General features: G+C 40.4%; 1 protein-coding gene across 7 annotated transcripts in view; it reads left to right on the top strand.

Moving 5' to 3' along the window:
• Nucleotides 1–20,370, top strand: part of cacna2d2a (calcium channel, voltage-dependent, alpha 2/delta subunit 2a) — a 165,281-nt gene that overhangs the window by 12,093 nt on the left and 132,818 nt on the right. For all 7 annotated transcript variants that reach the window (XM_084349040.1, XM_084349041.1, XM_084349038.1 and 4 more), the window contains one exon: nt 1,652–1,733. In XM_084349040.1, coding sequence (XP_084205166.1) covers nt 1,653–1,733 — 81 coding nt within the window. In that variant the 5' untranslated portion in view covers nt 1,652. The remainder of the gene's footprint in view (nt 1–1,651; nt 1,734–20,370) is intronic.

A 20,370-nucleotide genomic window follows, 5' to 3' on the forward strand; every position in this document is an offset into this window, starting at 1 on the left:
CAGAGCTTTGATTAATTATAGTCTAATAAATGTTGTGAAACACTTTTTCGGTGTCACCCTGCAACCGGCTCTGCATTGGCTACAGCAGTTCATATCCTACATGAATTACGGCTGTTGTTTTTTAAGCTGTGTACAGTAGTGCCGCTACTGCTGCTGCTGCTGCGAGGACGACACCATTGCGTTGTTGAATTAAAAATAGTTACGAGGGAAATTAAACCATTCGTTGCTGATATGGAGCCTAGTCTCCCAGGACCTGGTAAACATCTGTAATTTTAGTATTGAGTTTTGACTCTCATGTGTTTTACCGTTCATTGCCGCCATGATAACGTGACCACGCCCACCCCCAACTTCCCTGTCCAGAATTTCACCCATTCCTATCTGGTCACCCTGCTATTGCACAACTCTAAAACATATGTGTTTTTACATATACTTACAAAATAAGACATAATGCAGCACTGCATGTCATACTGTCAAAGCTGTATACTTGAATGTGTATGTATGTGTGTAGAATGTAGACTAACGAAGTTGCGTAAGAAGTCTGCCTGGCTCGGGGCAGAGGTATTGTCCCTCACTGTTAGTATCACAGCGTCCTGCTCGGCCCTGCTCTCACTGTAAGCTTGTTTTCATTTCATATCGAGGTGACCTTTTCATAGTCAGCGGCCTCTCCCCAGCGGTCCCGCTCTGCATAGTCCTTTTGGAGGCCCTCTTGCTTTCTCTTAATCTTTCCCCTACAAACGCAGCCAGTGCGCTCACTCGCGTCAGCTCTTGCTGTTACACTCCCGATGAGGCCCCGCTCCAGCTTGATGATTATGGCGAGCGCCCGTCACCGCCTGGCAGATTTGTGCAATTTAATAAATCTGTCTTCCCCCTTGTCTTCTGAGCAAATCTGACATTTAAAGATGACATTTGTTTCTGTCATCATATTAAAAGACAAATGAGTCTGTTGTGTTGCGCTGTTGATGCTAGTGATTAGCTATCTGCAGACTACTGACAGGAAAAGGTTGGCGTAGAGTCAGTGCTTGGCGAGCAAAACATACGACAGAATTTATTCATCTGATTGCAGGAAGATTTTTTTTTTGAGCGAGAATTTCTTGTTGGCCATGCACATGGATTGTTCAGCGTGTATCCATGTTGGCAGGTTAGCCACTGCCGCTGCTTTAAAATGATCTAGTGAGAATCTTGATCCATTAAGTCATTTGTTGCTTGCTGGGAGATATACAGTGATGAGCTCGAGCTGTTTGATCTCTTAATTCCAAACTTGGCTCTGTCTAACCAGAGATCAGCTCCTGCTTAGGGTGCATTTCTGTCAGACCTGAGCAGTTTTATTGCAGAGCCGCTGATCCCAGGCGATCCAAGACAGGCACGTTTGCTCGCTGCCAGTCCTGCCGGGGCCGACCAGATGTATGCAAGATGTGATCAGGGGGGGGAGGGTGCCGATGACATTAGGAGAGGAAGGATGGGGATGCTTCCAGATAGGGGGGAGAGTCTGGCAGGTTGACAACAGCAACAGAGATACACAAAGATGAGGGAGACTCCTCCTGTCACACACTCACTCACATGAGCTGACAGAGAAATGAATGCCCATGTGATGACATGTTCAGGTGATAATGTCGAACGATGCAGATTGAAAACGTCTAATTCTATTTTCCAGAATGATTCACTGGGCCGGACGCATCGAGAAGGAGCTGGAAAAGGTTCTGCAGCATGTCACCGGGACTCAGCAGATGAGATCGGTAAGTTTGACGTCACGTTAACATGTGACGCGGCACATTTTCCTGCATTATTAATCAGCGAGATTTCACTGGGCGAGGTTGTACAACATAAGCTCTCAAGTGTGTGTGTGTGTGTGTGTGTATGTGTGTAAGTGAGACAATGTCTTTGTACGATCGCTGCAAAAAAAGGTGGATATTCTCCAGTGTAAATTCGCTTTTTTTTAAAAACCATTTGATGTATTCCCTTGAAGCAAACCTTGCTCGTGATTTGTCTGGTTTGACCTTTGTGAAATCTTTTAAAGTAAAGATACACTGGACAAAAACTGAAAGGCTTTCAGAAAATTAACAAAATGTTTTCGCTTGCTTCGAGAAGTGTAAGATTTGAAAGTTAAAACACTTAATGACTTGCTACGACGGACACATTTAGCAGAATGTGGTGTTGCTTGATGTGTCTGCGTCCTTGCATGAGGCTGCGTTTAAAACCTGTCTGTCTTGTGGTCGAGCAGATGGTTGAGCAGAGTGTGATTGACAGTGTTTCATCCTATTTCTGTCTCGTGCGCATGTTCACCGTGCTTCCAAGGTTTGTAATGCATCCTGAGATAAATGCTTCATTATTGCTGTATGGGTGAGTGTGATTCATCCAGCCGGTATGCTGCCTGTGGCGGCGGCTTTACTGCTAACAGTACCATTGGTGAGTGCGATGGCTGTTGGTATGGTGGCGACATTGATAGATCCCAGAGAGGAGGAAGTGAGTTGACAGGGATGGTGCTGGTTTAAAGGTTAATGGCCATTAGTGAGTGTATTTCAGGCAGACACTCAGACTGCATGATAGAGAGAAGTTGATTTTTTTAGCACTCATCCAGTGTCAACAAAACATAACAGCAAATGTTTACCCATCAAAATGGTTGCCTTTCGCAGTTTGTGCAAGTGTTTTTTCAGTACTCCCACTGAGCTGATTTCTAAGCAGCAGTAGACTTCAAAAAAGCGTCATATATGGTTTCAAGGAAAAAGCATTGTAGTCTACGTGTCCCAAATGTCATCATTTCACAAACTATGAAAAGAAAACTTCCTTTTAAGAGCAAAAGATTTTTTGGTTTACCAGAAATCTAAACAAAATCCCAGAACTTGGAGAGATCATGTTCTCATTAGAAAGTCAGAGCATGTCTCCCATATCTTCGATCGCCCGACTAAGATATTGGTTGGCTGATATAAATGAATGGCTGATCTTGGCTTGTCACAGATTTTGCCCGATATGCACCGATAAAAGGAATAAATAAAAAATGAATTATTGGTCAGGCTCTATCCTATACACTTCTTACTTTTTATTGAAAGTATGATACAGTACTTTACTTTTTTTGGTTGGTTCCTGACATCATTAATTTGCTGATTATTTTCTTGACAAAATGATCAATTGTTTGATCTATAAAATGCCAGAAAAAAGTCAAAAATCTCCATCACAATTTCTTAAAGATCAATGTGCTGCCATCAGATTGCTTGATTTGTCCGCCCAACAGTCTACAACCAAAAAAAAAAAAGCAGTTGCTGATTGATTCCAATCAAATTCCTGATTGATTAATTGTTTCTGTGCTATGTTACCCACAGCGGTGTACTGTGTGTCTGCTTTGAATATGTTATGGTGTCTCTTGACTGCTTGTTGTGAAACTTGTGTGCAGCCTGAGCTTAATGAGGCCTCCAGCCGAGCTGTGACGTTCACATGACGTTAAGTGCTCGGTGGGCTTGAAGTTCGGAGTTCATTTAAACTAATTTACTAAACATGTTGATCAAGTTCTCCCTGTAGGCCAAACCCAATGAAGCCAGTCTCTTTAAACATCCATCGCAGTCATGTCTTGTGTACGCTGTCCACATGGCTGCGTGTGCACGTGTGTGCTGGCCTGACTGTGTGCGCAGAGCGGGTTGTGAGGAACATTTATCACGGCCCCAAACAGGAGTCGTCACAGGGTGTGCTAAATGGCCCAGCATGCCTAGAAAAGCCATTTTCTAAATGGATGCCTCTCTCTATACGTGTGTCTGATAGAAATCTTCCCAGGGCTATGCCGGCTGGTAACAAGATTGCCTCCCTCTGCGCCCCCTTCCTCTTCATGCGCAGTTTATTCTCACAGACAAAAAAAAAATGTAAAGTGTGTGCAAATTATTTTTGAGTTTGTCTTACATGGAAAGAGACAAGGAAGTAAGTTGAATATAATGTGGTCTGTTCAGTTCCTCTCCGTCGAGATTTTATTTTTTCTGACAAGCGAAGTAGCGGGTGAAAAAGAGAGAGGGGCCAAGAGAGGGCAGCACAAAAATAGCAGAATATGTTTTGAATCAGTCAACTTAAGAAACAACACGGAGATATACAATCTTTTGACGTGCTTTAGTTTGTATATATTCTCCACCAAAGTTTCAAGCGAACATAAATAAAACACAAGTTATTTAAATTCGTAAAATGACATTCTAATGTATTCTACCCAGGTTTGGTCAAGATGTTATTCTTCCCCCAGGGGAGTGAAGGGAAGATAGAGGGTGAGTGATGTATCAGAGGAGTTGGAAGTTTCGAATGGAAGAGTGCGGAGTGCGGATAGACAAGGAGAGTGGGCGGCTTTTAGAGCAGAGGAGGGGTGGTCGGGGGGTTTAAGAGAGAGAAAGGATGAAGAATGGCTTGACAATTGAGATGGATGTTCAGGCGGTTTCGTGTGTATATTTAGAGTCAAACTACTTAAGATGGATGAAATGATAGAGGGGAAGGACGAGAATTGGTAAATTTAAATGTGAGCAGACGGGTGCTGTTTATAGTCCTTATCCTCCTCATTATCCTGTATGCTGCTGTGTTTGATGTGTTACAGTATGTGGTGATGAGAGGCGGCGGTGGACACTGGCATTGTTTCCATATCCTCGGGCTTATTCAGAGCAGTTTTAATAGGCACACATGGAGCTGTGTGCCTACACCCACGTACTGTCATTACAGTGATTTGATGGTTTATCAGAGACACAGACAAATAGTATTATTATGTACATATGTAGACATCAGGTGAGCTGTTATTTAAATGAAACCATCTGAGACATTTAAAGGGAAATTTTCTTTGCAACTGCTAAAAACTCGCAGACAGCTGAAAACATGACAAGGAGCCCCAATTAGATGCTACTTTTTTGTGAGGAGTCATGAACAAAAGGGGTTGGGAACTTCAGTTTTAATATTTAAAGCAACATTATGTAACTTTTAACCTTAAAATCACAGCTTCAAAATCATTTTGATGGTTCAATGTCTTGTAATAGGGTGAATGGTGTCTCTGTCTCAGCCACTCTGCCCCATATCACTTGTTTCTGCTCTACGTAACTTTAGTGAGCGGGTAGGATCACAGCGTTACATACATGTTTACTTACTGTAAACGTACAGGTTCTTAACATATAACATTGCTATGACACAATGAGTTTTGTTTGTAGTTAGCACCTACATTACGTCTGACAAATTGTTACAAACCTGGGATTGTATTTACGACAGTGGTGCTGCACTCAGAAACTGTGGGGGGCACCAAATCACACACAATTTCTACGTAATGTTGTTTTAATAAAACATTTTACAGGTTTATCAAATTATTTTTATTGTATGGTCCTCCACCTGTGGCTGAAACAGTAGATGGCAGAATGTTAATTTCAATTTACATTATAATAAATATGTTGGTATGCATTCAGTGACTTCTTGTAAGTTGTTAATAAAAAAGAGAAGAAGAAAAAATCCTATTTTTTGTACCTAGAATTTTTTTTTCTTCTTGCTGTAGTGTCGAAAGAAGTATTGAATATTGTTTTTTATACTAGTATCGTACCGCAGTTTAAATTCTGGTATCAGACAACATCAGTTATAGTTAAATAATTGTACTGGACTAGAAAGTAAAAATTTTCCCTCTGAAATGTAGTAGAGTACAAGTATAAAGTAAAGTTCAAGTAAAGAACAACTACCTCAGAATTGTTCTAAAGTGCAATACTGGATGTATTTTCCACCACTGCCTTACGCTGTACACACACATGCACATGGAGTGTCTGCAATTTCCAATGCTTCAATTTAGCAAGCCTCTTAAATGACGATGCAGCGCAACATATGTTGGAACTCTCTCAAATTCATTTCAATAAGACGAGTCTAATCAGCATGAATAATTCAGCCTGGTACATATGACTGCTCCTGAGCCCTCGCTCCAGCCTGGCTCTTTACAACTGTGCACTGTGAGGGGATCTGTCTGCCCAGCTCCACGCCCTCTCCTCTTGCCTCTTGTTTGCTGCTCTTGATTACTGGAAACCTGAGATGACGCAGCTCCAGATCAATATACCCACACGTACTGCAGAAGCAGGATGGAAAGACAAAGCAGCGGTTAATAGGTGTGGGATTCATCCAGTTTTCATACGAGCTTCAATTTTATATTTGACCAACTACGTTTTTTGCTTCACTTTTGCCCCTTCTCTCGGTGTGTCTCTTCGACACTACATCAGAAGGCCTGCTGACCACATGCCGGCTGCAGGTTTATCTCAGTTCAACACAGACATTCTTGCCTCCAGTGCTTTCAGTGTGTATGTGCATGACAGTGTGTGTGTGTGTGCAGAAAGTCTTCTTCCTCGTTGTAGTTAACATGGTTGAAGCCTCTGGTTCGATTTGATGGTGCACAGTTATGTTTTTATGACTTGAAGAAGATGTTGCATGCAGACTGGATGCTATTCCAAACGTCTCTCGTACTCCTGCAAACCTCCGTCCAGCTTCCTAGAAAAAGAAGGTTGCTCAAGGCCAAGACAGCTGGCACCGACAAACAGATATCTCTATAAAGTGCACTGGTGGATTTACTCACTATCGCTGACTACAGAAATTTCCAATAATCTGTCTCAAATGCCCAGCGCTATACTAGACATCACCCCTGCTCTCACTCCACAGCCCCCCTCCTCACTTTTTACAGCTGATGTCAACCTCACCCCCCTCTCTGTGTGCTGATCCATCAGTGGATGATGATGTGAGGGCTGATCACTGCCATTTGTTTCTTGATTTAATAGCTCCATGCTCCTCTAGACAGTTTACAGGAAGACTTTAAGGTGCCTCCTCCCACCACGAGAAGTTTCCTTTAAAGGAGAGAAAGAGAGAGAGAGAGCTCTCAGGCCTCCTCTCTCAGTTCTCCCCCCTCCCCTCCCCTCCATCTTCTGGCCTGGACCTTACACAACAGCAGCTTGTTATCTGGCTGTGTGAAACATCACAGGCTATTTCTGCAGGATAGATAGTTTACTCTCTGGCTCCGGTTTTCTCTCCCGCCGCCTTGTTCTTAAGTATCCCTCTGTCATTGTGTAACACGCATCAATACACTCCTCGGTTTACTCTTATTGAGGTCTTTAATTTAAAATTAATGAGTAAATAATAGCAGTCTATTTTAGCACTTCTACAACTTCAGTAAACCTTAGGCAGCCTTGTCAGCTGGAGATAAAGTTTCTCCAGAACAGAAATGATGACTTTTAGGAATATTTACTCATAGCTACAGGTTTTAAATTTTTTTTTTTTATTAAAATAAATTATGCATGTTTATGTCTTTTATGCATCAGGACCCAGTGGTGTCACCACCTTTAGGGCTTGGTATTTTTAGAAAGAATTTAGATTGTGGTACTGGTGCAGGTACCATGACTTTGATACCGGTTCCTGAACGATACCTTTTTGATACCAATTTTATAAAAATCTGTTTTAACAAAAGATTACATTACACATAAATGTGGTGAGCTCCGTCTCTGGGCGTAACCTAGTGTTTTTCCAGTGTGCCTCGGGACAGCCAATCACCAGCACTATTAGATCTTGCTTTTTGGCTCACTGACGCTGATGAGATCAACTCCTTAAGTTTTGAAATTTGGATTATTGAATCACAAGACATTTCTCAATACTCGATAGTATTTTTTATTTTTTTTACAGAACTGTCTTTGATTTAACCAAAAAGGTCAAAGTACCTTAACGTGTGTATACAATTGTCCTAGCACAAGCGGCTCAACAAGAACTTTCTTAACTGTTAAATATCACCTCTAACTTGCCAGATTTTGAATTAAATTCTGAACTATCTCCTCAACAAATGAGCAAACACAGTTGTGAATCTCACCAGACATTGTGATGCCAGCTTTCAATCCTTGACAGTCTTCAATACTCGGTGCTAAGTGGGCGTTCTGACCGACAAACAGACCTGTGTTAGAACAAGGCCAGGAGCTGCGTTGGTGGAGGCGTGTTGCTTCAGGTACTGGTGAGAAATACAATCCAGGAAGTATAGTGAGTAATAGATTAATGCATTTGAAGGCCTATCAGATGCCAAAACACTGTGAGAACTATGATTAAGAATTTTACTGTTATGGGAGAAAATGACCAGTCACCAAGCCCACCAATTATACATCCTTGTTCATCCAGTTCTACCTATCCATGTGTGTCCTTATGGATGTATTGTCCAGTATTTAAACCTGGCTGCGTTCCCATTTGGACATCCCAGACGCCATTCTCAGGAGAGAGGGGAGGTCATTAGAGTCATGAGAGCTTAGACATGGTCTGTTAGCAGACCACTTTTTATTTAGTTTGGAACCCTTGTCTCACCCACATCTCTCTGTTTGTGTGCCAACTCTAGCATTTCCTGTGTATTTACCCCAAACAAAAAACAAAATCAAACACGCGACAAAATAACTGTGGACATTAGAGGCACATAAAACCAGTAGTAAGCTGAACGTTAAGCAGTGAGAGAGCAGGCCGGAACCATTACTCCCAGCCTTAGACTCCCCTGGGCTGACAGGAGAACAGAAGGGTGCACAAACACACCGTGTTCATTTTTCTGCCTTTTTTATTGGTTTTCTGACACTGGGGAAGGTTACAAGGATTCCTCAGCTCCCCGGCTTGATGGCCTGGCACTGGTTGGCGGTGTTTATATAAATGAAAATACATATATCTGCAGAGTGCAGCCCTGCATGCAGATATCCCCGGGTCGGTGTTAGAAGGAATTACTTGAAATAGCTTTGCAATAAAAATGTGACAGTTTAGAAAAACTAGAACCAGATTGTATAGTGTCAGTGCCCTGTCTCCAGTTTCATATTCTGTTTTTTTATTTAAATTTTTGTAACCGTAATCGCTGCTGATGTTTTACCCAACATGTAGAAACATTTTTGTTAAGCTGAACCATCGCAAAGCCTCCAGCACTGCAACATATTTAATATGAATTTGAACTGTAAATGAACTATTAATCTTAAAATGGCATCCTGTATGTATTTCAAATCTGTCCTCCCCAAATTAGTCACAGCAGTATGGATCTGTTAACTAGGTAATATATCATTTAAACTCACAAATATTTTATTTTGAAACTGCCAGCAGATTTGTCAGTTCCTAGATATCGCTGTCTTTTTCCTTTACCTTCAGGTTTTAACTGCTCAGTCTCACTCAGAGTAAAGCCAGCTGAATTAAATCAATAATGCAGGCTTTAAAGAAACACGGTGCAAACTGCTTGTTCAGCAGGGTCTTACATCTTCTCTTGACATATTTAAAACTTATGCATAACATGACAGTGAGTACGTTTTGAGAAAAATTATTTGTCACCTGAATTATGAATTTATCAACATAATTAGAAAAGGAAAAGAAAAAAAATCTACCCAGTTGCAAAATCTTCATCCTGGACTTATATTTAAAATATATTGTAGGAACTAATGCAGGCTCAATGATTTCATGGTGATGCAAAAGCATGCAAAGTGCTTAAGGTTACAGAAAAAAGACTATGGACTTGGTTAAATTGTGAAAAATCAAAGTGAGTTGAAACTGTAGAGAGGACGTGTTCACAGAAACAATGTTCTCTCCATAATCTTAAACAAAAAGAGCTTTTGTTTTCTAAACCTTACCACACACAGGACTCAGGATGTGAACTTCAGTGTCAAAACCCTGTGGTTTGTACACCAACTACATATGAGAGATGCACCAAAGCATTTTTTCAATTCTGATCAGAGTCCTGAAAATCTGCCATACCAAAGACAGATGCCATACACATTAGGCTTAAGTAAAGCAAAAGCACTTTGTATTAAAGGAGCAAAATGCATTAAATTTAAATGTATTCCAATGTATTGTCATAATAACTACTTTCATACTTACTACTTACTTACTATACATTTAGGATATATTGTCTCACAAATAATTGCAATAACCAATGTTATTGTCATTTAAACAGTATTTTATGCCACTTATGTAATGATAATATAATAGCGTAATAATGCAAGTATTCAGACATAAATAAATAAATAAATAAAATAACATCACACAACAAAAACAAGGGAAAGCCCTTGGTATAAGTATCACATCAAGCATTTATACTAAACAGATAAGAGACATGTACATTTATATCACATTCATTCATCTTACACGAATGACATAGATAAGATATGTCTGTTTCATGGTATCATAGTACACGGTATAACCACAATTATTATAATTATTATCAGTTACAATAACCCTTACCGGAATGATTACAGAACAGTTTCTTGTCCTGGCTGAAAAACATGAAACTTGATATACATTTGAAATAATTATCTTTTCAATAACACTTCTGGGCTAGAATTCAGTAGTCAGTAGATAAGTAAATGTACACATTATAATTATCGTCAGCTTTCATACCATGGTTTACCTTGAAAACCATATATCGCTGCAACTCTATTGATATGATATGCACGATAAGATATGTACAATAATCGATAATAATATTATCATGACAGACCTAACTGTGCATGTGCTCGTTGATTCCAGACCAGTGAATTACCAGGATGGAGCTGTTAAAGCCCACTGGTGGGAAACAACCCTTAAGAACTGGCCAGAACAAACAGAAGTATTTGGAGTGTCTGACATTCACTGTGGTGCATTTGGGGACTGTATTTGTGTGACTAATTGTCGTTCGATGAATTCAAGGAAAACAAAAAGCGGATGCGTTCATGCTACTATTGGCTTTTTGGGGAGAAAAGAAGGCATCGCACTCGCTTAAAGGAAGACAATATAGCATTATGTGTCAAAATAGGATTAGAGGTCTGCTAAAGCTCCAGCCCTGTCAGAGGAAGATGCTTTATTTTGCCTACGCTGCAAATCTTTTCTCCTTGTCTCCGTCTCTCTCCACTATTATTTGCAGAGTGTGTGTATGTGCGCATGCTTGTTTAATTTTCAGGCGTCTTCTGTTTGATGTTTCAGAGAGGGCATTACCTGTCTTTGGTACTATCTGTGCTTGACAGAGAGAAAAAACTGGGTACAGTTCCCTGAGTGGGTTGCAGTGGTAATGTAGAGTGGCGTGATGCCCTAGAAAATTCCAGGTGTGAAGTGCTTTATTCATTCCACTGCAGAGGGAGTGCTTCTCTGTGTGTGAAGTGGTAGGTGTGACGTTTATTTTCCATTGTGAGCAAAATGTATTTGTTTTTTTTTGTTTTTTTTATGGCTGTTTGTGTGTGCCATGTGAGAGAGGTTGGGTGTGCGCTGAAGTCTCAAAGGTTTTGTCCTCCTCTCCTTCTCTTCCTCCTCCACCTGAACCAGTCTGTGATTGATTGGTCACAGTTCTGAATAACTTTAATTAGCTTGCCTCAGCAGTGGGTGGTTCTCAAACGCCGAACTACTGTGGAAGTCCCAGAAAAGCGTTTTAATTTTTGATCATGTAGGCAGCGAGGACTCTCTACTGCCATCTGAGAGGGGTCTTCAGAAGTGCTACCTACGTCTTTTTAATTCTGCAGATTCTGTAGTGTCGTCTGCCTCGCTCGCTCTCTCTCTCTCTGTCTCTCTCTCTCCGTCTTTCTCTGTAAAATCTGGAAGAGAAGCTCCCCCTCCCTCCCTACACAATCCATCCACCCCCTTCTTTGGCTTCTAACTGGACTCACTCTCATGTCTGCCTCTGGCCCTTTTCCCAGGGCGCCGTTGTTTGATGGGATTTGTGCTCCACCACTACAATTGCTGTATTACACAAATACTCAGGCATGTGCACATATATTTGCAATCACATACATTTTATCCTTACAGTATACCAGCGATGTCTCCTAGGAATGACATTTACATACCACTAATTTTCAACAGTGAGTACATATTGAGAAAAAAACATTCGCCATCTGAACTTATCAACGTATCAGGAAAGAAATAGTGTCTAACATCTTGCAAAATCTTTATACTGAACTTATATGTAAAATGCTCTGCAGCAACTAAAGCAGGCTTAATGTTTTCATGGTGATGCAAAGGCATGCAAAGCACTTGCTTAAGGTTAGAGAAAAAAGACTGTGGTCTTGTTTTAATTTTGAAAGTGAGATGAAGCTCTTGAGAGGACATGTTTACAGAAACGTTAAACAAAGCGATTTTGTTGTCAGGACTCAGAATGTGAACTTCAGTGTCAAAATCTTGTGGTTGTGTGGTACACCAAGTACATGTGAAAGATGCACCAAAACACTCTTTCAGGTCTGAGCAGAGAATTGGACCATCTAAACTTACAGACCTCTGAGTCTCATAAATGCAGGCTAATATAAAATACTGATGGAGCTCTGAGCAGGATGTATAAAAGGCCTGAAACTCAGCATCACACATTAGACTGATTAGAGACAAAGAGAACATCATTAGCTCCCCGTATCTGTTATTTCACAGTAAAATTGAAAGATAATGAAAAACGTTTCCATTCCACCATCCAATATTACAGTTTACTTTTTCAAAATAAAGCCGTTCATCACTTGTATACTTTCCAATCCCACATATTATTAATGCTGCTGTGTTTAGTGGTATTTTAGCTTCACTTTCAAATAGGTTTAAAAGTACCACCAAACCAAATCAATGATTAATGCTTACATAAGCCTGTTGTTTATATTCATGGAAACAGTGGTTGGCTCTGTATAATTGGCCGGACTTCTAACCCAGCAGCTTGTCCAGTGAACTGAAATCCAAGTGCAGAGTTTGTATATTAATAATTCTGGCATTCAGACTGAATTCTTGTTAACTTTTTTCTGTGGTCACTTTACACATGGTGGTTCATCGTTGCTGTTATATATAACACTGCTATCTAAATTAGCATCAGCACTGTAAATTATACTGTTGGTCCAACTGAACTCAACTAAACGTATTTGTTTCATCTGATTTAAGTGATTAATAATCACTTTAACGACTTGATAGGTATAATGTTGAGCAGAAACCAATCATACAAGTGTTCGAGAAAAAAATAAGATATTTGATTAAGCTTGCTGAGAATCAATCTGATATTTCTTGTATGTAAGAGTTGAGATTTCATTCTACTATTTCTGTACAGCTGCAGTATCTGCTTTACATAGGTATTGTGTGTACGCCAGCAGTCTGTTTTTGCCTACAGGCAGCTTAGCTTCCATTGTCATGTGGATGTGGATGGCACGTGAGTGAATGTTTGGGGATGCTCAGGAGTTAAATCCAGAAAGAGTGCGATGGATTCAAGTGTCTCCGACACAGTAAAGTTGAGCTTTTATGGGTGTTTTGGTGCCATACAGTATGTGATATTAGCAGAGGCATTCCTGTGCGTTTTTATTCATGTGTCTACACGAGTGGCCTCTTGAGTTTTTCCTTTTTCAGTGTGATGATTACAACACGTGTATGTGCGCGCCCGTGTATGTATGTGCTGGCGTGTGTTTGTGTGAACTCTGGACCACCAGCTCATTTCACACACAGACAGACATCAAAGGCGGTTTGAATTAACCCTGCGTGTCGGGGCCGCTCTGCATGCCATCCGCAATTTCACATCTCTGCCGCTCCAGCAGCACCAAACTTACATGGCCCATTCATATTGAAATGAACAGATGGAGTTTTGCCATGCACCGAATCGCCATCCTTCACTGAGAGAAGATAAAACTTCAAAAGAGCAGAGATACATTCGGATCTGTTTGCAGGTGGTTAGTCTGCGTGTCGTCGCCGGCGAAGTGAAGGTGCTCTGTGTCTCTGAGAAAGTGTGGGCAAAGTGCAGGTATCATGTTTTTCTTATTAAAGCAGGTCAATTGTGTTTCCATTACAGCCCTTTCGCAGAAGCCGGCTCCCTTTCTCCTTGATTAGACACTGCAGAAATGATGTCATGCACCCACACACACCTACAGACACACGCAGGTACACACATCAAAGCACATGTGCCTCACTGCTTTTAACTCACTTTTAAATCCATAACAAGAAGCTATGGCCTCACCATATTGTTTGCTTGTGTGTCCAAATTGTGTTTTTTTGATTGTTTTGACTGGATAGCGTTACCTCTCCCGTCGCCTCCAAACACTCATTTTCACATTTTCACCCCATCTTGGTAGCTAATTTAATTTTATATTGTATTTATTGATCTGGCCAACTTCAATTTCCTGCAGCGGCGTGATTCTGTTGCACGATGAAAGCGATAATGTAGATGAACAGGCGAGGATGGCGAGGATGGAAATGGTGATGAAGAGTGCGATGATGATAATTTCTGTGGGTGATTGTGATTGCGATGGGTTGTATGCTGATTAGAGCTGTGTCTGAAGATGGCTGGGGTCGCCACAGTGAAGGTGAAGCCATCAGCTGCACTGTGTATTTTTAATATCCACCCTAGCCATCAGTTGGCCACCATGACAGCTATTCAGTAAACACATTCATATTTCATTAATCTGGCCTCTCCCCTCTCCTCCCCCTGACAGCCTCTTATTGTCTCCTCTAGAGGTTGTTCAGTAATCCAGTGAGACCTTACCTCATCCTACTGTGTTACCTGCACCCACACACATACGCACTCTGATGTAAGTGCTATAGTAGGAAGTCTTTTCTCATGGTTATTGGACACACTTACCGTGTCTATGACGGTTAAATTTAACAATGTACAGGAACGCTGGTAATACAAATACTCCTACATACTGTGTGCATGCACCCACACACACACAGGGGTGAATACCGCTGACACACAAACACACAGAAATTAGATTAAACTAAAAACAAGTGGAAATACAGAATACTGAGCTGTTGTGTGTTTGTCATGTCTGTAACATAGACGGTATAAAAGACGTGGACGTAGCCACCTTGGTGTCACGCATTGGGTAGTAGACTTTCAAAGCCTCGAGTTTGGCATTTTGGCCGTCAGAGGTGAGATACAGTATTGGATTAGAGGGTGGAGCTAGCACGAGCTAGCTTGGTTAGCAAGTAGTGTTGTCACATGAAGAACTTGGTAACTTTGATACAATACCTTGAACAATATCAGTACTCATTACCATGTTTGACCTCCGTCATTGAGTACAACCTAAACGGTAAACCAGACATTTTTAGGTGACCAAAATGTTAGTTAACTTTCACGAACAGAAAGTGCTCTGTGAAAGGGTCCAGGCGCCGAGATGAAAACATAGATAACACCCAAAAACAAGTTCACGGCTATTTAAATGTAACAGTGCCATGATTCATCTGCATTGCTGCTACGTCTCTATCCAGATTGAGAGCTCGCTGTGGTAGCGACTTGTCGATCACAAGGTATCCATGCCCTCAAGCATATCCTGTTTTATCATCTCTTTAACTCTAAATGGGACCATCATTTAGAAAATTAACATCATACTGTACTGAAGAACACTTGAAACTAGCGAGACCATGAACTCATTAAGAATCTGTTTACTGAGGCAATAAATCAAGAGAGAAGTAAGATCATTTTCTCATACACTTCTATACAGTCAAGCTTCTTTTTGCAACCAGTGGAGTCTGGAATGTGTTAAGGTGTAAATAAATGTGCTCAGAGTAGATCTTTTGTAGAGCAGACATTTTGACTTACATCAGTGATGGCTTTGTGGTATTGAGGTGTCCCTGGGACCCTGAAACCTAAACAACTAAGTGGAATTCAGCCATCATTAATTTTATCTTTTACACCTGTGCTTCTCCTAATGGAAAGTTTGAACATCTGCAGTTCAGTGACAACTGAGCAAACTCCATCTGCTGGTGAAGACAATTTAGGAAAAAATTAAGTTTAGCTGAGACTCTTGCTAGTATTGCAACTAGACCACGAATTGAACCACTAAATTCATTAATGTAAAGGACAGGAATTATAACTTTGTACACGTGTGAAACCAAACTTATTTTTTTTATCTAAAGTTGGACCATCAGGTACTAGCGTATGAATCCTCTGCTATTTCCTAATCTTTATTAAAAGTGTTATTTCCCAGAAGCTCAATTATATTTCCAGCCTCACACAACTGGAGTGGCAGTATTTATTAATAGCACATAATCCGTTCCTACTGGATAAAGACAGCTGCCAATAACCAATAAATTTAAGAAAGTGGCATAGCATTGCACTTAGTCACCTAGGTGATTAAGTTAATGACACAGTGTCTCAATCGTCATGTTGAGTCAAAATAAGAGTCCCTCTCTGCAAATAAGATTTAAAATTAACTAATGATTTGGCACTAATGGTCCATTAACAACCACGAATCAAAATGTAAAGATCATGCTGTTAACTAAAGGAGGCCAGGACCTACCACAGAGAGACTTGTTACCACGATGGGGTTTGTAAAGTTTGCCACTTGTATCAGGACCTTTACCGTTTATGTCAAAATGGCATTCATCAGTTATGGGTGCTCATGTTTTGTGCTGTTTATAGAGTCCTGCAGAAAAGCAATTATAGGCTTGCAGAGTTATTTTGTGACTGATTTCTGGTGTAATTTATTTCTGCATGTCAATAAAATGGTAATGGGTCATTGCTTATAGGGTGGCATTTTAGTTAAGACCTGTCTCGCAGTTCTTGTACCCTACTGAAACAAACATTTGTCTCGGCCCATAATGAAACCTTGTTGTAAATTCCCTCATATGAATTATTCAGTTGCACTCAGCTGAACTGATCTAGGTGCATTTGTACATTGTGTTCATGTGTGTGTTTGTAGCTGCTCCAGATAAAGATGACGTTACTGGTTTGCAGAGCGGGAAAAGGGATAAAGCTGTTTGTATTGGATAAGATTTAGCGTCAAATGAGGAGGATAAATAGTCCATCCAGGACTGATTGAGCCTCATAATGTGATACGGACGCAAGGATACAAAAGCGTAGCGAGGCGTGTGCGTGTGTCTAGGTGTGCCTGTGTGGAGCTGAAGTGTGTGTTTGTGTACATGAGAAAAAGTTTCAGTTACAGGAAGGAGATGTTCAGTATGCATAGTGACATGAAATCATTTCCCCCCTGCCAGTGTGATGTGTTTGTAAAGAGATTTTGGCATTAAAGGAAACCCAATAGTATGTTTGTATGTATTGACTGCCTCCAGGTCTGTAATATTAAATTCACTGTTAAATGTGACAAGTTATGAAAACTTCTGCTGGGACTCCTCTCAGCACCTCGGGTCCACCAAGACCAGTCGACATAAGCTCATGATACACAGACATGCAGACTACACACTCAGTCCGTGAGCCAGACTCACTCCAAGGTTGATCCGCTCTTACTTCCCGTTTTTAGCTCTTTATAACCGTGTCTACACATGTCGCTTTTCAAAGTGGCCGCTAGTCACTTGCTTTTCTATGGCTCTAATGCCATTAAGATACGGTCGACTATTGTCTCAAAAGGCATGTGTGTCTAACACAGTTAGAGTCTCTCTGTATCTAGTGGACTGCTGCACTCAAATTAGCAGCTTTTAGTCACAGCTCTCTGTGTGACTCAACTCAACAGCCTCTGTGTGAGTTTATAGTCGAGGCTGAGGTCAACTGTGCACTTCTCTCTCTCCGTTTATACGACAAGCTTTAATATAACCTCGCACTGCAGACATGCTGGAAGAATGCATTAGTTTGTCACCGGACAGACTTTTCTTGTTGTTCGGATTGATGTATGAACCTGCGTCTCCTTCTACCCATTACTAATCCAATTCACATCCAATTTAGACTACTTAGTCTCTTGCATGCATATCACTCACAATGTCACCACTATTGTTTTGTGCTTACTTGGAGGTTGAATCCAAACATGATCATTGCAAAACCAAGGCCAAATGCTGTAGAACAAAAAGTGTGTGGATTTTACAAAAAATGTACACATTAAAACATTCAAATATTGTAAACATCAGTTTGAACTTCATGTTCCTGTTGTAGGACTTTAGTGTTTACCTTAATACTGTATGAACATTGAAGATTATTATACCATGTACATTTGTTTGCCTATTGTATGGTACTGAATTCTACTTTAATTGTGTTATTTAAAAATCTTGAATTCTATGGAATTAGTTATATTCAAAAACATATAGGACATGATATTTTGTGCTTGTTCAACCAGAAAAAACACTATGTTCTCATTCTTCTACTGTGATACCCTGAAGCCTTGATGTTTTCAGAGACATGAAAATCTCAGACAGTTGCATCCAGAACCTGTTAGTTTAAATTTAGTGGCACACATACCGAGGGTTGGGTAAGTTCACATTTGATCAGATACAGTTACCGCTACCTGGAATTTGATACTGGTACCAAAGGTACCAAAAATCTTGTGTGGTGCTGATGCCTCACTGAAATTTTTGTCGTCCATGCAGGCATGCACTCTTCAGCTTTTAGTTATATTTTGTGTTTGACCAGGTATTTCCACAGGTAATTGGCTGTGTCGAGTTTTGAAAAGTGTAACATCACTTGCACTTTCAGCTCGCCCTTGCTCGGACTCACTGTGACTTGGTACAGGCTGCAGGGGTGACATATTCTTGTTCTCTCTTTTACTTTATATTCTGTACCCAACCCTACACATACCTTTAAATAATACAGCCATATATGTAGTGAAAGCCTAGGGGTGTACCTCGTTATAGACCAGTAGACAGTCTTTGATGTGATAAAAATCCAGAAAAACAGGGCGCCTGCCTTCCACATGACTTGAAAAGTACCGCACACCAATAAAATGAGTGTGGCCGCAGTTACAGTGAATTAGCATGATTAGGCTTTCTGCAGCATGGAAACCACAGGACTCCAACACTAAGAGAAATGTTGTACACAAGTAACCTGATCATTTTAAATAAAACAGAACTACAACACAGACAGACAAACAGTGACAATATAGCTAAAGGTATAGATAGATAAGCTATAGATAAAGGTTTCAAACATTTTATTTTCTTATTGTAAGTGATAGCTTCAGTAGTTTAGACTAGTTATAGCTGTTGGCTATTGAAAAGTGTCAATTACTTTGGCTTAAAGAAATGTAAGCAAATTGAATTAAATGTTATTAGATATTAGGAACATTGTAAATCATGTTTTTTGTGCAGTGTTCATCATAATCCTTTTGCAAAGTAAGGTAGGGTGCACAGGGATAGTGGCATTAACTGCATTAGGGTTAGTATAGTGGTAAATACCCCATAAAACTTGAAAGATACTTTTCAGTTATTGTTTGAATTGTATGAATGTACTGACTGAGATACAGTTGAAATCTTTAAAAGTGCACATTAGCCAGGGACTGGAGACCAATTGAAACTGGCTGATATTACCTCAGTCTTCATTGTGTTTAAATGACCACATTCTGCTTCACATTATCCCTGCAGTTTGGGAGAAATGATCTAATTTCTGAGGAGAAAATATGCAACTTAGGTATAAGAGCCGCGATCCGACTCTTACGTCTGCCTTTTTTCTCCCAGACATAAAGAAACCACGGTGACAGACTCACTAAAGTGGAAATTGAAACTTACAGCTTGAAGAATGAGAATTTTATGAAACGTTTTCTTTTGTACTGAAGCTTTACAAATTTATGCACCAAAGCGTAAACTTTCTGGCTCTAAAGAGGATCATTCTTTTCAGCCATCAGTCAGGCTGGTTCACAGTCCCTCTGCTTCAAATATTTCTGACGCACACAAACACTGGAGCATACATTTGGCACAAAATGATGAAGCAGGGACATCTTTCATCACTATCTCCCTGCAGCTCTCTGCTGTTACGCGGTTTGATCTAGCATCCAATATACTGTAGATACATTCACTAGAACCAAGGCAAATGTTAGTTTCTATCAAAATGTAATATTCTGTTGACATTTTCTTCATGATGTGCACTATGATAAATGTTCTGTGACAGGGATTCTTGTTTTGAATGTTGGGGTGACCCACATTTTCAAAATAAGTGACTTTTTGTGATCCAAAACCACAATGTCACAGGCTCCAGTGCAGGTTTATGTAAGTTACTCTAGCACAGACATTTTACCTAAATGTCCTTGATTATCCACCACCAGGGAAAAAGGGAAGCTTTGGCAACCTGTAGACTTTCTTGATGTTGAGATTTTGTAGAACAATTTTGTAAACCTTTTCATTCTCCCGGGACATAACTGTTGGTTTTGTGAAAAATGGTTTGATAAATTGAATATTACAGCAGTGTCTTATTGTGAAATAAAAGCCTCTCCAGGCGTGACATAGACACAGACTCACACACTCATTGTTCAGGGTCTGAGTCTTGATTTGCGAGAGGTTGTGTTAAATGTGTTTTTGTTTGTTTTTTATGAGTAGAAAGCAGTTGTTCGGACTCAGCATGAGTGTGTGTGTTGTATGATAACATAGTAAGCAAGGCCGTGCATTGATCTCTGTTTTAATAGTGCGTCTGTAGAGCTTTTCAAAGAGCAGCCAGAGCGGTGAAGGCATTGATTGTTGCACAGCCACACACAAATGCTGATTGACAGCTCTTTTTTGAATGTTGTCTTCGTTTATGCCGCACAAATTTGGGGGATTGAAGCCGTCGCTCTGTCACTATGAATTTGTTGTTCTAAACTGTCTCATCAG

Source organism: Pagrus pagrus, assembly GCF_965226575.1.
Source record: "Pagrus pagrus genome assembly, chromosome: 3".
In the NCBI taxonomy this organism is placed as follows: domain Eukaryota; kingdom Metazoa; phylum Chordata; class Actinopteri; order Spariformes; family Sparidae; genus Pagrus; species Pagrus pagrus.